Source organism: Leptopilina heterotoma, unplaced genomic scaffold (assembly GCF_015476425.1).
Source record: "Leptopilina heterotoma isolate Lh14 unplaced genomic scaffold, ASM1547642v1 Lhet_136, whole genome shotgun sequence".
NCBI lineage: Eukaryota > Metazoa > Arthropoda > Insecta > Hymenoptera > Figitidae > Leptopilina > Leptopilina heterotoma.
Window position 1 is genome coordinate 476,071 of NW_025110857.1, and position 19,469 is coordinate 495,539.

Consider the following 19,469-nt stretch of genomic DNA (forward strand, 5'->3'; position numbering starts at 1 on the left):
AAATACAGTGTACAAATTAACTTAACGCGTTTTATATAAAAATTTTTCTTTAAAATATTTTCTGTTGTGTGATTTTTATTTTTTTTTCCAAATCCAATATAGAAAAACTATTGTACATTAATAAAATAGCTTTTTAGCATCGATAAAAAATTTTACAAATTTTTTCTTTTATAATCGTAAACAATTTTTCATTTGTAGAGGCAAAAAGGAAATTAATTGCTAATAAATAGTGCACTTATAAAAAGTACAAAACAATTTGTAAAAGTAAGAGCTTATAATAAAAAATAAGTACATTTACAGTTTTATTTTCTGTGTCGGACATTATTATTTAGGATTTGTTCTTTTTTTTCGAAAAATAATGACAGTCAATATATTATATATATTTTTTTCGAAACAGTATTTACACGAAAATATTATCTATTTTAATTATTCAAATTCAGGAATATCGTCGAATGAATAGCCTGGAACTTTGCGATAAGCCAATATTGCTACTCTCACATGATAAGCACCTGGTATAAACATTAAGGCCCCTAAGATTATTAAAGGCCACATCCTGTCCGAATACTGTAACAGAAAATATTCCCTTCTTTTATTATTTAAAAAAAAATATTTTTTACAATTTTAATAGAATTCGAGAAAAAAAATTAATAGATAGTTTTTTTTTCATAATTTTAATAGTAATAATAGTCAAGAATTGTTTTAAATTTCGAAAATTACCTTAGTATCTATATGACCACTGACAATTAAACTGCCCATGACTAGCATAACAGTTCCTCCGATAAAAAGCATAGCTGCTAAAATTATCGCCTTCCAAGGTATTTTAACCGGAGGTTGAACAAACTGAAAAAATTGCATTTTTTATTAGAATAATAATTAGTTAATTAAATTAATTCTTTCGAGGAATTCTATTTAAATTGTCTTAAAATAATTAAATTCCCATGAAGAATTATATTATTTATAAAAATAATAGAATTTTATTAAAAATTTGTAAAAATAATTTAATTGTTTTAAGGAATTTTAATATTTTAGAAAAAATAATTAGAAATATTTTTGTTTTACGGAATTTTAGAGAAAATGATAACATTTTTTTCCAAGCAAAGGTTTTCTCATGTTTACTGATTTTTATCTTATTTATATTTAGCAAAATACGAGGAGAAAAAAGGATTTCCCTCATCATTAAATTATATTATTCAGTCATAATTATTTTCTACAATTTAAAATATTTTTCTCTAATCTTATCTTCTTTTTTTCATTACATACTTGAGAATCAACGAAACCATTATCGGTTTCGGTTAACTGCGTGTAATCCACGTTGTTGAATTGTCTTTCACTGGTTACTTTTCTTTTGTACATACTAAACCTGTACAGAAAGTCTGCAAAAATAAGAAAAAATTATTAAACAATATTTTACTTATTCTAATTATTTAAAATAATATACAATAAATAAATATAAATATAATAAAATGAATAAAATTAATACAAGAAATAAATAACACATTTTTATTTTAAAGAACAAAAGCGAAAAAATGTATATTGACAAAAAATTAAATAATAAAAAATTATTTTGAAAAAGGGATACAAAATTAGTATAGATTTAAAAATCTGAAAATGTTTTTTGCATTCTAAATTACTATGAACTCATTAGCATAATATTTTAACCTAGAAAAATAAACCGATATTATTCTATAGTTTCTGTAACACTTTTAAACAAGATTTTTTCCAAGTAAAGTACAATCGATAATTTGTATATATAATAAATTAGAAGCGTCAAATTTGTTGAATTATTAAAATATTTCAATTAAATTCTATTCTCACCAAGTGTCATGTAATTTAGTACAAATCATTTTTCTAAGCAATAATAGAAAAAACAATAATAATCACTTTTTACAATAACCTCAATATTTACAAAAATACTATAATTCTAAGGAATGAAATCTTTAATTTAATTACACTTATTTACACACTTGATAAGATACTTTTTGTTTTTATACAAAAATTTAATAACTATTATTAAATATTAAACGTGAAAGTTTGTTTAGCTGTCAGGTACTAGTATCGGTACTATCGTACTATTAATAATATTGTTGTGAATTAAATATGTCAAAAAAAAAATTTGCTTAGAGTTTTTAGAAACTACCGAGAGATGTAGACACTATCGGACTGATTAGTGGCGCCGTTGGTGAAAAATGCGACAACTAGATACAGGTTCATTCTTCTCTTTGTTTGTTTGTATTTTAATATACTCAAGCTGATAAATAACCGGTATTTTTAAATAATAATAAATAGAGAAAGAATTTCAAAAGAAGAGGAACTTAATAAAGGGATTGGTACGTTTAATAATCATTAAAAAAAACTTGCTTCAATTCTCACCTACGTTAAGTATTCTTCTCCACATGTCATAACTTTTGTGTTCCTTGTGTTTTTTAATAACTATTTTATTCAGATCAATTAACTTTCATTAACCATTATTTCATATTTTCAATTTCATTGCTCTTTTTTTCTTTAATTCTACAAAAGAAGAAAAAGTCTTTTTCATTTCATAACTCTGATTTTAATGCGCGAATTTCTTTTAATGCATGCAAAAGAGGTTATGTTTTCAGGGGAAAAAGAATATTATATGAGAAATTTCAGGAAATTGAATTCTTACTTGTTGTTAGTTTTTTTTATCTCTATCTCCATACAGCATTCAATATTATTGACATCGTTGAGAGTAATAAATTTATGGCAAAATTGTTCAATTTTCTAGGTGTAAAAACTTGTTCTTTCGGTATTTGTTTTTGACAGTAGTTTATTTTTCTTGTTTTCGATGAGTTTTGGTATTCAACAAAAAATTTTTTTTTAACAAAACGTATGAAACGCTTTGGTTATCGCAGTTTTATTGATTCGTTACTGGATGCTGCTGCAACCCTGCAATCTGTTTAATTGTTAAAACTCACGTCGACTCCGTTTACTTTTGTAACACATGCGGGAAACTTGAATTGTTGTTAAATATGTAACGTGTGGAGAGTAATTTTGGTAAAACAATTGAAATTAAATTTAATCAAGTGCAATTGTTTGCAAAAAGCCGTGGTTAGTTTATTGTGGTCTAATTTATTTAATTGTTTCACTGCTTGTTCAACTAATTAATTTGAAATATTAAATTTCTAAAATGGAAAATCTTTATTATTTAGTATTTGGTCCTATTTTTTTAGTATTTCGTACTATTTACTATTTTTTTACCATTAATTATTTTATTATTTACTATTTACTACTATTATTATTATTTACTTTTTACTACTGTTTTGTTTACAAGAGGTTATTTATTAATTTATTTTTAATTTATTAAATTATTTTTAATTTTACTAAATTATTTTTAATATTTAATTAAATTATTTTTAAATATTTAACTAAATTATTTTCAATTGAGTCTCAAATTTTTTCCCATGTGTTACAAAATAAAATTGTAATAATATTTAGGTAGAAAATTTACACGAAATTTACAAAATATTGACAAAATTAAAAAACATTACTTGAAATCTCTTCATTAAAATTATATATTTTTTTTTAATTGACGTTTTATAAAATTACGAATTTTAATTATTGAAATTAGTGGGAGTGAAATATTTTGAAATTGCTTGTGAGTGACTCTGAAATGCACCTACATTAACAATCATTTTTTTGTTAGCAATATTAATTAATTAATTACTTAATTATTTAATTAATTAATTACATTTGCTCAAACAAATTATCATCGACAATGTTAATTTATGTTTAACTTCATGACATTTATATTAACATATTAAAAAAAAGTGTTCGTCGCATTTTTTTTTATAAAAATTATAACAAAAAGTTTTGTTACTTTTTTTATATAAAATGCGTTATTGTAACTGCTGATAAAATTATAATAATTTAAGTTAATTAAATAATATAATAAAATTACCTAGTATTTTAAAATAATAATTAAATTTCATAATTTAAATTAAAAATTTAAAAAACATTATAAAAATATAAAATATTTTACATTATAAATTATGTAAAAATAAACTAAAAAAATTTATTTTTTTCCTAAATAAATGTTGAATTTACATTATTTTTTTTTCAATTTACATAGTAAGTTTAGAAAATATTTAGAAAAAAATGTTTGATTTCTTTTGAACGTTCAAAATTTTAGTGGAACACAAAAATTTATTTAATTTATTAACTTAAAAATCATTTGTAATACAAAATTTTATTATTTAATTTATTTTAATTTAATTTCAAAAAATTCAAATTATTTTACTTTAAATTCAAAAAATTCAAATTATTTTTATTAAAAATTAAAAAATTTCATTAGGAAATTAATTTTATAAAAATTCAAGATTAATTTGAATTAATTTAAAAATTATTTAAAATTATGTAATTAGAATTAAAAATTAATGAAAATTAATTTCAACTAATTTTTATAATTAATTCAAATTAATTTCGAAATTAGTTAAAATTAATTTATTTCAAAATCAAAAGTAATGAAAATTAATTTATTTAAAATATAAAAATCAAAAGCAATGAAAATTAATTTGAATTAATTAAAAATTGGATTAATTTAATGTAATTAATTTTCATTAATTTTGATTTTTTAATTAATTAATTTCAACTAATTTTTATAATTAATTCAAATTAATTTCGAAATAAGTTGAAATTAATTTATTTAAAAATCAAAAGTAATGAAAATTAATTTATTTAAAATTTAAAAATCAAAAGCAATGAAAATTAATTTAAATTAATTAAAAATTGGATTAATTTAATGTAATTAATTTTCATTAATTTTGATTTTTCAATATATTAATTTCAACTGATGATTTCGAAATTAGTTTGAATTAATTTAAAAATTGGTTTAATTTAATTAATTTTAATTAATTAAATTAGACTTCATATTTCATAAAAATAGTTAAATTATGATAATTTTTGTCAGTAACACGTTACTTTCGAACACTGTAATAACCATATTATTATTATTTTTTTTCCATTAATTAAAAATAACACCACAGTAGAATTATTTAATTAAAAGAATTTTTATTTAATGATTAAATAAATATAATGAATTCGTAAATTAAAATGTTACGAATCGTTTTTTTATCATTAAAAAAAAATTCTATTCATCCATTAAAAAATTTTTTTTTTGTAACGCATGAACATTTCTTGAAATCCATTAGTTCGAATTTCCTGTGGATCAAATTTTTATAAAGATGATGGATTTCACCACATTGAGAGATAAAATTTTCATATAGACCGAATTTTTTTTATTTTCGTTAAATAAAAATTACGTGGTTGAACTGAAATTATTTCATATACTTATAAAAATTAATCCACTGGAATTTTGGACTGTTGGATTAAAAAAAAAAATTTATTCATCCGCTCCACAATGGTTTTTGCATTCTGTGCATCGTTCAAAAAAAAAAAAAATATGGGCCTTGTAATTTATTATCAACTTTTTTTTTGGGAATTAAATTTCATTTTTTTTCTCAATTAAAATAAATATTAATTTTCTCAATTGAAGTAAATATTAATTTTTTGAATTAAGGTAAATATTTTTTTCAATTGAAATAAATATTATTAAGTTCTTTACTTTAAATAAATATTAATTTGTTTGTAATTAAAATAAATATCAAGTTTTTCAAATGAAATAAATATTAAATTTTTCGGAATTAAATTAAATTAAAATAAATATTAATTTTTTCAATGGAAAGAAACATTAATTTTTTCCAATTGAAATAAATATTATTTTTTTTTTTGTAATTAAAGTAAATATTAATTTTTTCAATCGAATTAAATATTATTTTTTTTTTATTAATTTTTTTTCGAATTCTTTAATTACAACTAATTACAGTTTTTTCCATAATGGAATTAAAAAAAAAACAAAAAAAAATAAGGAAAAAAAGACAAATTAAGCTTTTTTTGTAGGTTTGAAGGAATTTACTGGAAAATTGTAGAGAAAAAGATGTGTTGTTTTTCTGAGAGTCCAATGGAGAAAACTACGCGGCGGTGGTACGCTATGCTTCTGCGCTCTGGAACCCCTTTGGTAAATTCGGTGGGTAGACGAAGGAGGCTCTCCGGGGGCAGCAGTGCGGGTTCTGGGGGCGGCGAGGGCGGGTGCCTCCGTTGAAAAGAGCCCTTGGCGACAGCCGGCTCTCGATTACGCCACGGTAAGGCCTCGCAATACCAACCACCGTTTTGAGACCGTTGTTTTTCACTAAAAAAAAAGAAAAGATAAACACACACGTTTTTATTAAAAAAAGTAAAAACAGGAAAAAAATTTAAAAACCAAAAGAATATTTCAACCCCCCATCGACTCCACTCACAAATCAACACGAATCTTAGACGAGAGGCTTCGTAGATCGTCTTCGGGTCTGTCCAGGTAAATCAATAATACAAACTCTTGAAAATTAAACCGTACAAACTCTCTCTCTCTCTCTCATTCTCTCTCACTCTCTTCAACCACCTTCTTCCGGATGAAATTTTACCGGTGAGTGTTAATACCGAAATAATTCGCGGGACTTTCGAAAATAAAAAGAAAAAGAAAAAATTTAATGAACAAAATTTCTTTGCAAAATGGAAAATTATTTTTTTTTTTTTATTGAAAATAGGAGATTTTTTTCTCTATTGAAATCAAGTGTTTTTTTTTAAGAAGAAGAGAGGATTTACTATTTTTCATACCAACGAATGTGAGTGAAAACGCCTTTTTTTCATCCCCCTCCCCCCCTCTCTCTCTTTCTCTCTTTTTCTCTCCACCGCCTTCGAGTTTTAATTTACAAAAAAAAATATTTTGTCCCTATTTTCGGAGTTTTCAAATTTCTGTTAAAGCAGAGAAAAATTTTTTTACAAAAACCGTTTTATTTTTGCTAAAACTGCAGTTTAAAAAAAATATATATTTTTTTTTAAACTGCATTTTTAAAAAAATATATATTTTTTTAAACTGCAGTTTTGGCAAAAATCGTTAGTTTTACGGAGAATTTTTTTTTAAAAGGTTGGTTTAAACTTTCAAGTGGAGTGAAATTATCTTTTTAACTAGGTCGAATTTACAGTGTCTCATTTTGTTATAGTTGAGGGTTTAATTTTTTTCTTTTTATTATTTTTCCTAATTGTGGTTAAAAATTATTATTTTTGCAAAATTGTAGTTCTTTTTGTTCTTAAATTGAATCTTGTGAGAGAAAAATGTGTTATTAAACTTGAAAGACTTTTTAATTGCAATTTTTTGTGCAATAGGGATTTATAATTAAAAAATGAGTGCGTTATAAACGTTTTGGTATTAAAGGAAGCATTATTTTTCTTTTTGTTATAAAGGTATATTATTTAATTATGAAAATCAGTGGGAAAAAAAATTTAAGTGAAGATTTTGAGAGAGAATTAATTTACTTTTGTTGAAAATATAAATGGAAAATAAGTGAAAATAAATGGAAATATAAATAAAAATAAATAGAAATAAATAAAATATAAACAAAAATAAATAAAATATAAATAAAGAAAATAAAATCGAAGTAAAGAAAATAAAATATAAATAAAGAAAAGAGAATCTAAGTAAAGAAAATAAAACATAAATAAAGAAAATATAAATAAAAGTAGTAACTTCAAATAATAACAAATTCTATTCTACACTATTAATTATTGAAAATTAATTTTAAAAATGCTTTTAACTTTAGTTTCGATGTTCCTAAAGTTTATCACGTTCAATTGACAAATATTTTTTTACTTCTTTTAATTTGGTTTTTTTTTTTACTAAAAAACTATTTTGTATACATAAAAAAATTTAATTTTTAATTAAATAAATATTAAATTTTAATTATTTTTATTTTTTGGAAAGTAATTTTTGAAAACATTTACTAGAAAAAAAATTTCGTTCATTTGAACGTGTAAAATTTTATAGGAAAGATAATTTTTGAAAAATAAAATGAAATTAATTTATTTAAAAATCAAAAGTACCTAATGAAAATTAATTTAAATTAATTAAAAAATTGGTTTAATTTATTGTAATTAATTTTCATTACTTTTGATTCTTAAATAAATTAATTTGAATTAATTTAAAATTGGTTTAATTTAATTTAGTTGATTTTAATTAATTTTTAATAGTAATAAATTTACAATTAAATTTCAAAATTCATAAAAATAGTTAAATTATGATTATTTTATTTTATTATTTTTATTTTTTGGAAAGTAATTTTTGAAAATGTTTTGTTGCATTTAAAATAAATTTATGTATTTTATTTCGACAAACAAAATTTAATTTATTTTTGCTGAAAATAATTGCAATTTGAATAAAAAATAAATTGAATGAATGAAAATAATAATGTGTAAATAAAGAACATAGAATATAAAAAGATAAAATATAAAAAGTTTTCATTTTTTTATAACAATTTGTACAGACCATAATTATTATTTTCTACTATATTTTATTTTTTCTGTTCTATTAATTATTAATCATAATTAGTCACATTATTAATAATTGATAGTAGAGTGGAATTTTCTTATTATTTGATATTCGAATAATAATTATTAATAATTAATAAAAAAAAACTAATTATTCCATATTTTTGACAAATACAACAAAAATAAAATCCAAATGAAGAAAGTAAAATGTAAATAAAGAAAAAAATTAGAATTGTTACGAATTCATAGCAGACATTTAATTACAAAATAAAATTAGGTTTAATTTGTACACTACTTTGTACTCAGAGTGCATATTTATTATAATTATATGTATCTATTAACATTATTCGAATAATTATTAACATAGATACTTTAATTTTTATAATTTTTTCATTTATATTGTTTCTTTGCTAAATAAATTAATTACAATACTTGATTTTTTTTAAATTTCGCCAAAATTTACAATTTACAATTTAATAATTACAATAATTATTATTGTTTTTAATTTTTAAAGAATTACTAACAGTTTTCCTTGCAATTAAGGTAGAATTAATTTTTAGTATAAATTAACATAAATAAATGGAGATTAAATTTTGTATTATAAATTAATTAACTAATTAATAATGATAAATAATGACAATAATAATTAACTAATAATAATGATAATTATTAATTTTTGCAATTGACTTGGAAAGATTGATACTTATTCTCTCCTCTACAATTATTGTAATTAGTTAATTATTTAATAAATTAATTATTATTGATTTATTTATTCCTTTATTAACTTATTTTTTTGTTTATTTATTCGTTCACTTTTTCGTTTGTTTATTTATTTATTCGTCCATTTACTTGTTTGTTTATTCATTTATTTATTTATTTATTTATTTATCTATCTATTTAATAATTTGTTAATTAATTAATTAATTTATTTATTTATTTATCTATTCATTAATTTATTTATTTATTTTGTTTCTTTTATAATTTATTTATATTCACAACTAATTTACTAATTTACTAAAATAGTGTTTTTTTTAAAAATATTATTACGATTTGAGTATTAAAAATGCAAGGTTTGGAACTACGTGAATCAAAAAGTGGAAATTCAATTTTTCAATCTTTTTGGAATTATTCAAGAAAAAAAAAGTTGAATATTATTTGAATTTTCTTTTTTTTCAAGAGAAAAAACTTTTACTTTGCGTTTTCAGAAGACATTTACTACCAGTGTTTTTTCCTCGTTGGTTTCTATTTTGTTCTTGTTAGTTTAGATTGCCGGGGTTGAAATTTAAGACTGTGATTTTCCCTCATTTTAGGATGTTTGTCACTTGTTTACTTTCTAGTTAATTTGACGAGTATTCTCGTTTTCTGGGAAAAAAAATTTTTTTTTCTTATTTCTAAAGTTAAAAGAGAAACCAAATTATATAGTTTTTTTTGAAAAAATATGTTTAAAAACAGAATGTAGTTTTACAAGTTGAAAATTCTAGTTTTATTATTAAAAAAAATGTTATTTTAACTGTTCGAAATAATAATGGAAATTTATAATAAATTGTGATTCAACTTTAATGGGAAATAAGAAAAATAAATTTGTTTTCTGCTTTTCAAAGGCCTTGTCCGTATATATGTATCTTTAAATAAATAAATAAATGATGAAATAGTAAATAATAAAAGTTAAGGTCCTCAAAAAATACCACTTAATAAATAAATAATAAATTAAATACAATAAATTATAATAATTAATTATAATATAAAAAATGCATTTTTACAATTCGAAAATTCTATTTTTACTATTTATTTATTTATTTATTCATTTATTTATTTACTATATACACAGTTCATGCCTTACGCCTATGAACGTAAATTTTTTTCTACTATTTTAATTTATTCATTTTATAAATAAATAAATAAAATAATATTTATTCACAATATCTTTTACAGATTTTAATATTTTGTTGAATATTCAACAAATTACTTACTGAAAATTATTTAACTTTTTTTTTATTTTTATTATTTAATAAATAGAAATTATAATAAATATTTATTCGCAAATATATATACTTTTCGGTTGATTAAATTAAATATACAATTCATTTTTCTTTCGGAAGAATAAATTTTTTTTAATACTGAAATTACACGTTTCGTGAATGCAAGAAATTATATTATTTCGTTAACAATTACATGACTTGTAAAATCCTATCAACTCACGTGAGATCCGTGACTTGTCAAACTTTTAAAAATCATTGTAATTTCCCGTTATTATAAAAATTCGTTAGCATATATTAACACATGCATTTTTTAATGTCTTATTTATTTTTTTGAACTGAATTTTTAATAATAGATAAATAATAACAAAAAACAGGAATAATAATAATAATAATAATAATAATAATAATAATAATAATAATAATAATAATAATAATAATAATAATAATATAATAAGAATTATTATTTTGTAATACTAAATATGGTTAATTTGGATAAATAAATAAAAAATAAAATAAATGAAAATAAAAGATTGCAACAAATAGCAAATAATAATTTATTATCAGTTTTTTAAATTTTCTAATTTATTGATAATTGTGTAGAAAATTATAGTGACATATTTTTTAAAAAAGAAAATAGTCTATAATAAAATGAATAAGTATATGTATTAGAAAATTTTTTTAAAAATACATTATCTGACAATATGTAGATAGTGGAGATTTATTTTTAATTATTTTTTATTTTTTGCTTTTTTCAAGTAGACGGAGACATAGGAGAAAATTACTTTAAAAATAAATTTTTTGAAGAAAAAACTAATTTGAAATTTAATGATCTGCAAATTTTTAACGTCTTTAAATGAACGAAATATTTTCTATTAAAAATATTTTCCTAAATTACTAATTGCAATAAAATTACAGACTTGAATTTTACATTTAGAAAATTTATATACAGTTAATTTTTTTGTTTGTGACTCAAAATTATTGTATAAAATAAAAATTTAATTTGAAAGTGAAATAGAAAAATTTTTGTTCATTGAAACGTTCATAAATCATGAATCATAAAATTTAATAGTTTTTTGATTTTTTTCTACTTCGGAAACGTTTTTTTTTTTGCGCAAAAATAAAGAAAGTATAAGAAAGAAATTTAAAAATTTTCTTTTTTTCTTTTTTTATACTTTATGCTATAACTTTTATACTTGTTTTTTTCGCAAAAATGGAGGAAGTATAAGAAAAAAATTTGAAATTTGTAAAAATTGTTCTCAAATTAAAAAAGTATAAAAAAGAAATAAAAAAACTGTAAATTGCTAAATTACAAAAGCATAAAAAAGAAATTGATGAAATAATAAAATGACAGAAAAATAGATTATAGGTTCAACATTTTCTTTAATATTCTGCGCACGATTATCATAACAAGTTTTTTTTTTTTTTTTTTTAAACACTAAAATCATCTATAACTATATATTCAATCAAAATTCGTAATCATTTGAATAACTTGAAAGAGAGATTATGCTAATTTGAATAATTTTCGATACATAGAAACTATAAACGATCAAATCTGATATTAAAATAATTAATTTTCACCTCTTCTTTCTGTCTAGGAATATTTAGAGAAGCACCAAGTTATTTCTGAGAGTATTTTTTTTTCTTCTGTAATTTTAAACAGTATATATTATTAATGAAATATTACAATGATTCTTTAAATATATAATAATAATTATCGAAGAATGCAAAATTTGTTCATATTCTAAAAAAAAAATCGTGAATTAATATTCACGATTTTTTTTTTAAATTTTGGAGGGGTTTTTTATTTTTTGTTTCTAATATATCTTTTCGTTCATCGTTCTCATTCGTATAGTATTATTTTCGAAATTGTAAAGAATTAACTGGTGTGCTTCTCTTAAAAAAAAAAAAAATTGTGAACAAAAATTCCAAGCAGGCATTTTTTATTTATTTTATTTGCAAATTTTTTTATAAAAGTACAAAAAAAAGTCTATCCTAATTTATACGATTTTATTTAATGCAATTAATATTTATTTCATTTATTTGTTGAAATAGAAAAATTTGCCAAAAGAGTAAATTTAAATGATAAAGAATAGAAATTTTGTAATATGACAATTTGATAAAATTGAGTTTTATATATTATTTTAATCGAAGAAATGCTGTTAAAAAAATGTTAACGATGAATAGAAGGTCAGTCAAAATATAAATACATTTTATTTTTATGTTTATTAAACAATGTAGAATAATATCAATAATAAAAGGATACTTGTGCAAAATAATTAGACTAAAAATAAAAACTATTTTTGTAAAATAAAAGACAAATGTATAGCACAAGAGTAACATATTTATTTTTGATTATTATCAACTTTTTTTGGTAAAATTATTATTATTGTTGTTATTATTATAATTATTATGATTATTACTATTATTATTATTCAGTATTAAATATTAATTATTATTTGTTAAGTAATTTTACATTAGAAATTACATTTACATTACAAAGATTTTTTCAAAAATAAAATGAAAATATTAATTATTGTTATTATGATATTATTATTAGTTAGTATTTTTTAAATTACTATTTTTTTGTTTTATTATTATTTTTCTTTTAAAACTTTCTTTTTTTTTGTCGAATTTAATTTCTTTTTGTCGAATTATTTTCCAGGAAAAGATTTATTATTATTATTTAAAAATTTGATCGTTACTCTTCGAATAATTTTCATTTTATTCTCTTTTCTTGTTGTGCAATAACACGCATAATAAAAAAAATTATTTTGGACAAATTATAATTATTTTTAGGGGGTAAATTTTTGAAAAAATTTTTTTCTTTTTCAATTGTACAAAGAAAATCTTTTATCTTTTAAATATTAAAATGTACAATCTTTTGTTTTCGTTCTCGATAACATTAGAAACCTTAGACAGTCTGCCATCTGCAGATTACGTAGACCAAAGTGACCCATATTCAATGTCTATAGCAAAATAAAACAAAATATTTAAATAAGTTTATGTATTGCAGCATTATAAGGGTTCGTTTAACTCCCCCTTATCAAAAATACAAAATATATTTTTGTTTTTATATAGAAAATAAAAAACTATATTTTCTATATTTTATTTAATTTTTGTAGCCTAATGTTTCTTAGTTTAATTTTTTTTTAGTTTCGTTATTTCAGTTTCATTCTTTCAATTTTTAGTTAAATTTATCTACACTAATTTTTTTGTAGTTTATATATTTTAGTTTAACATTTTTCTAGAATCGTTTTTTTTTAAGTTAAATTTTTTTACGCTTTTTTTTACAGTTTCAACATTTTTTTTAGTTAAATACTTTTTGTCTAGTTCAATTTTTTTCTTTTAATGTTAATTTTTAAAAATATTTTTCTTAAATTTTCAATTTTAAATGAACCCTTTAACAAAATGCATATCTAATAAAAGACAAACTTAACATCCCGTAAGTTACTTTGAGAACTAATTTTGAATTCATTGGCACTGTCTATGTAAATTATCTCCGGGAAGTGTTTAAATCTATTATATGAAACTAAATTGTTTTTTAATTACACACACGAATTTTGAAAATTGTCTGTTTATCTTAAGGAAACAAAGTGAATTTTGCGAAAATGAAATGAAAATTCACCTGAAAGCAAAAATCGAAAATTTACTTATTATTATTATTTAGTTATAATTTAATTTACTTATTTAGTAAACTAAATAAAACCTAATATACCTAATAACTTTAATTAAACGATTAATAATTGAATTATTATTTATAGTTAATAATTTTAATAATTTATGGTTAATAAATAAATATTTTATTAAATTTTTTGTATTAAAAAGTATTACAAAATTGTTTAAATTTAATTAAAACTCTTAATTTTAATTAGATTATTTATTAGGTATTAATTATTAATTAAATTTTATTTGAACTGAATTTTTGACTCATAATTTGCAAAATGGAAATTTACTGAGTTCTTTCGTTGAAAATTAATTTTTTTCGTGATGGAAACGAATATCAATAATCGAGAAATAAATAACTAAATAAATAAAATAGTAAATAAAATAAAATAACAAAAAATTAATTAATTAGGTTTCACTATTTGTCAAGTAGTATTTCACTAATTTTTTATGCTTCTTTAATTTGTATTTTATTTACAAAAAAATTTGTTTGTTATAATTAAAAAATTAATTGTTGATTAAATAAATTTTCAGTTATACAATATTTTTCATTATCGTTTAGTAATTTGTTTAAAAATATTACGAGCACAGAAAAATAATCCCTTTATTTGAATTCGTTCAAAACTTTAGGAAAATTAGCTCCCTGAAGTTAGCGTCAACGTTTAGCGTCGAAAAATATTTTTGTTGAAAAAATAAAAAACATAAAACAATTTTTTTTTATGTTTTATATTTAAAAAAGTGCCTTAAATTTATTCTTAACTACCTTTATACTAAAATAACACTAGAAATATTAACAAAATTTTTTACAAAAATAATACCTAATTACCTACTAAAAACACTATTTACATTTTTTACAAAAATGATACTAAAAGTATTAAGTTTCTTTCTAAAATGATACTAAAAATACTAATTAAATTTTTTTCTAAAATAATACTAAAAATACTATCTCAATTTTTTACTTAAATGATACTAAAAATATTAAGTTTTTTAACTGTAATATTTTACTAAAAATACCATCTAAATTATTTACGTAATTGAGACAAAAAATACTATCTGAATTTTTACTGAAACGATACTAAAAATACTAAACAAATTTTTTACGAAATTGATACAAAAAATACTATCTAAATTTTTTACTCTAATATTACTAAAAATGATATTTACATTTTTTATTAAAATAATACCAAAAATATTATGTTTTTTACTAAAATAATAATAAAAATATTAAGTTTTTTACTGTAATAATTTACTAAAAATACGAACTAAATTTTTTACTAAAATAATACTAAAAATACTATCTACATGTTTTACTAAAATTATACCTACTAAAAATACTAACAAAATGTTTTACGAAGTTGATACAAAAATACTATCTAAATTTTTTACTAAAATGATACTAAAAATACTATCTACATTGTTTACTAAAATGATACTAAAAATATTAATTTTTTTACTGAAATAATACTAAAAATACTAACAAAATTTTTTACGAATTTGATACAAAAAATACTATCTACATTTTTTACTCTAATAATACTAAAAATGCTATTTACATTTTTTATTAAAATGATACTAAAAATATTATGTTTTTTTACTGAAATAATACTAAAAATATTAAGTTTTTTACTGTAATAATTTACTAAAAATACAAACTAAATTTTTTACTAAAATAATACTAATAATACTATCTAAATTTTTTACTAACATTTTACTAAAAATACTGTCTACTATTTTCTACTAAAATAATACTAAGTATATAATAAATTTTTTACTCAATTGATACTAAAAATTCTAACTAAATTTTTTTACTGAAACTTTGGTAGAAAATAATTCCAAAAAATTGTAGTAAAAATGTTTAATTAAAATGTAAAAATTTTTTAGCTAAATTAGTGGAAGATTTTTCTACTAGTTTGGATTTAGAAACCTCAATTAAAAATAGAAAAAAAAATCCTTTTAATAATGTACTAAAAAAAGAATAATTTGATCTTTTTTTTTTTTATTTAAATAAGTTGAAAGTGGAGCAATGAAAGGTAGGGCCAGTTATTATTCGTTGCAGTGGTAAACAGTAGAAGCATTCAACCCTCCTTGATGGCGCATAAGGGTGTCAGACAGACTTTGTAGGGAGTGTTCCGGCTGTTCTCTCGCAAAGCCCTTTTCATTTCTCTCTTTTCGTTCACTTTTTTTTTCTCTCCTTTTTCCCTCTCTGTTTTTTTTTCGAGCTTCCAAACAATATATCATAAAAATTGGACACGTGTTTTTGGGATCGATAATATTAAGATGAAATTATCTTGCCTTTCCACTCTTATATCTTGAATACTTGAGGAGATTTTCATTGAATCTTTTATTTGGTCAATCAATCGACCTCATATATGATAATCAATAAAAAGCCTGCTCTTTGAGCAATTTTTTCTCTCTCATCTTTTGCTTATTCTTCTTTTTCAAGAATTAATAATATATAGATACTATATGAGAAGAGATGATTTATTTTTGTCAATTTAGTTTTTTCTTTCAATTTAATTTCTCGGTTGAATTTCATTGTCGTTTAATTTGGTTTTTTTTGGTCAATTTTTTTAGTTTAACTTTTTTCGTTCATTGTCTTTTCTTTTATTCTCTTTCGGTTCAATTGTTTGTTGTCGATTTTTTTTCGAATTTTTCGAAACATTTTTCAAGTTTAATTTTTATTAATTTATATATAAAATTTATTACTTAATTATATGATGTTTGCAAATTAAACTTTTTCTGGCTTTGTTTGTAATTTTTTTCTTGTTTAAATATAAATAAATATATAAATTTTTAGTTTAATTTTTTATTAATTTAGGGGGAAAAAGTTAATTTTTATATTTATTTATATACAAATGTCACTAAGTTTATTTCAGTTTAATATCTTAATATATTTTTTTTAATTTTTTCAGTTTAGGTTTTTATTTATTAAGTTGTTTATTTTCTTATTTATTTAATTTAAACGGTTATATTTTATAAAAAGTTTTAATATAATTCTTCTCAAGAATTGAATTATTTTCATAAATAATAACATTCTTCGGAGAAATTCAATTATTTTTATAAATACTAAAATTTTTTGCAAAAATTCAATTATTTTCAACACAATTTTAATAAAATTTCACGAAAGAATTGAATTATTTTCCAAAATTTTAATAAATCCTTCAAAAAAATTCAATTATTTTTAAAAGTACTAAATTTTTTTGCAAAAATTCAATTATTTTCAACACAATTTTAATAAAATTTCATGAAAGAATTGAATTATTTTCTAAAATTTTAATAAATCCTTCGAAACAATTCAATTATTTTTATAAATGCTAAAAATTTTTGCAAAAATTCAATTATTTTCTGCACAATTTTAATAAAATTTTACAAAAAAATTGAATTATTTTCTAAAATTATAATAAATCCTTCGAATTGTTTCAATTATTATTTTTAATAGTAAAATCTTTGCAAAAATTCAATTATTTTTAGAAAATTGTAATAAAATTCTAAGAAAAATTTAATTATTTTCTAGAAATTCTAATAAAATTCAATAATCGAATGTTTTATTTTATTTCTTAAGGAACATGATTATTTTAAAAACTCGAATGAAATTGTTTATAAAATTCAATTACTTTGAAAAGTTTCAATTAAAATTATTAAATAAACTCCGTTATTTTAACAAAATTCAAAGAAATTCTTAAAAAGAATTAAAAAATTTTAATAAAATTCGTCGCAAGAATCAAATTATTTTCATAAATAATAAAATTCTTCGAATGAATTCAATAATATTGTCAATTTTTTTAAATAAAATTTTTTCTTTCCAAGAATTTGTAATTTTATTAAAGTTTAATTTTTTTCTGCGTTATTATTTTGTTTAATTTTTTTTTAAGGTCAAATTTTTTTCTATTTTAATTTGTTTAGTTTAATTTTTTTAGTATAATTTTTTTACATTCAATTTTTTCTGGTTCAAATTTGTATTAATTCAGAATTCATTATTTATTTATTTATTTAATTATACGGGCGAAGTAGTTTAATTTTTTATTAATTATATTTATTTATTGACCTAATTAATTATTTAAAAAATTTATTTGATTTAGACGGCAAAAATGGTTAATTTGTTTAGATTATGAAATGTTATTTAAGTTTAATTTTTTACAATTTAATTATAGAGTTTAATTTTTTCTAGTTCAATTTTTTAACTTAATTTTTTCATTACTTAAAATTAAATTTCGTTTTTTTCAGTTTAATTTTAGTTTAATTTTTTTAGGTCAATTTTTTTCTAGTTTAATTTATTTAATTTTTCATTTACATTTTTCTTTTCATTACATTTTGTCTTTTTTAATTTTTTGTTAATTACTTTAATTATTTATTTAATTTAGACGGGCTTAATTTTTTCTAGTTCAATTTTTTTAACTCAATTTTTTCTTATTTAAAGTTATAAAGTTTCTTTTTCAGTTTGATTTTATTAGTGTAAATTTTTTAGGTCAATTTTCTCTGGTTTAATTTTCTAAAGTTAAATTTTTTTTAGTTTGATTTTTTTACATAAAATTTTTTCTGGTGCAAGTTTTTTTAATTATTTATTTGTTTAATTTATACGTGTAAAGTCGATTAATTTTCTTTGATTGTTTTTTAAGTTTAATTTTCTCGTAGTTTAATTTTTTAACTTAACTTTTCTAGTTTCATTTTTTATTTATTCATTCAATTTAGACAGACAAAGTAAGTTAATTTTTTTGGAATTATTTATTTACAAACGTCATTATTAATTATATTTTAGTTTAACAATTTTTAGTTTAATTTTTTTTGCAATTAATTTTTAGTTTTTTTAGCTAACTAAAAAGTTTTATTAGTTTAATTAAATTTTTTATTAAAATTAATAAACAGTTTTAGGTACTATAATTCAATTTTGGAGAGTAGTTTAATTTTTATGGTTTAATTTTTTCGTAGTTTAATTCTTTGAGTAAAATTTTTTCCTAGTTTAATTCTTTTAGTTTAATTTTTTCGCAATTTAATTCTTTTAGTTTAATTTTTTCCAAGTTGAATTCTTTTGGTTTAAGTTTTTCGTTGTTTATTTCATTTTGTTTAATTATTTTTAAGGGTTAATTTTATTTTTGGTTCAATTCACTTAAGGCTAATTTTTTCTCCCAAGAAAGAAAAAATTATTTCTCCACTCGAGAAGCTGCACTTTCGTAATTATTTTGCCTTGCGTAGAAAAAAATTATCTCTGGTTTACTCTCGATTTTTTTCTTTTTTCCTTTTTTTTTGGTAGACGATTTTTCTCTTATAGATAAATTCCATCTACATTTTCTCATTCTATGTATATATGAGGGGGGTTTTACTTTCTTTTTCCCCCCTTTTATCATATGGCCTTGAAAATACCTGTTCATTTATAATTTTCTTTGTCACTTTGGTTTTAAAGAGTTACACACTGGCAAAGGCGTCAATATCGCCTCGAGAGAGAGAGAGAGAGAG

The 19,469-nt window shown here is 19.7% G+C and overlaps 2 protein-coding genes and 1 long non-coding RNA gene across 9 annotated transcripts in view; 1 reads left to right on the top strand and 2 right to left on the bottom strand.

Moving 5' to 3' along the window:
• Positions 1–359: 359 nt before the first annotated feature.
• On the bottom strand, positions 360–2,889 carry LOC122497770 (transmembrane protein 230). Of its 4 annotated transcripts, XM_043605051.1 has the most exons (5): positions 2,648–2,889; positions 2,371–2,508; positions 1,261–1,373; positions 718–840; positions 360–564 (listed from the first exon to the last, which is right to left on the bottom strand). In XM_043605051.1, the coding sequence occupies exons 2-5, from the start codon at positions 2,393–2,395 to the stop codon at positions 427–429; spliced, it is 399 nt and encodes a 132-aa protein (XP_043460986.1). In that variant the 5' UTR covers positions 2,396–2,508; positions 2,648–2,889; the 3' UTR covers positions 360–426. The 4 variants fall into 4 exon arrangements, with proteins under 4 accessions (XP_043460986.1, XP_043460988.1, XP_043460987.1 ...); XM_043605053.1 differs by lacking the exon at positions 2,371–2,508 and having other exon boundaries at positions 2,648–2,886; XM_043605052.1 differs by lacking the exons at positions 2,371–2,508; positions 2,648–2,889 and adding an exon at positions 1,816–2,069.
• LOC122497769 overlaps positions 2,230–19,469 on the top strand; it is a 35,558-nt gene continuing 18,318 nt past the window's right edge. For 2 of the 4 annotated variants that reach the window (XM_043605047.1, XM_043605048.1), the window contains exon 1: positions 6,203–6,370. The gene's annotated coding sequence lies outside the window, so the exon portion shown is untranslated. Of the gene's footprint in view, positions 2,328–6,020; positions 6,159–6,202; positions 6,371–19,469 lie in introns of those variants that run through there. The other 2 variants (XM_043605050.1, XM_043605049.1) reach the window with 2 other exon arrangements.
• The window catches only part of LOC122497771, a 43,336-nt gene continuing 29,941 nt past the window's right edge, over positions 6,075–19,469 (bottom strand). Inside the window, exon 3 of the long non-coding RNA XR_006301173.1 lies at positions 6,075–6,205. This is a non-coding gene — a long non-coding RNA (uncharacterized LOC122497771). The remainder of the gene's footprint in view (positions 6,206–19,469) is intronic.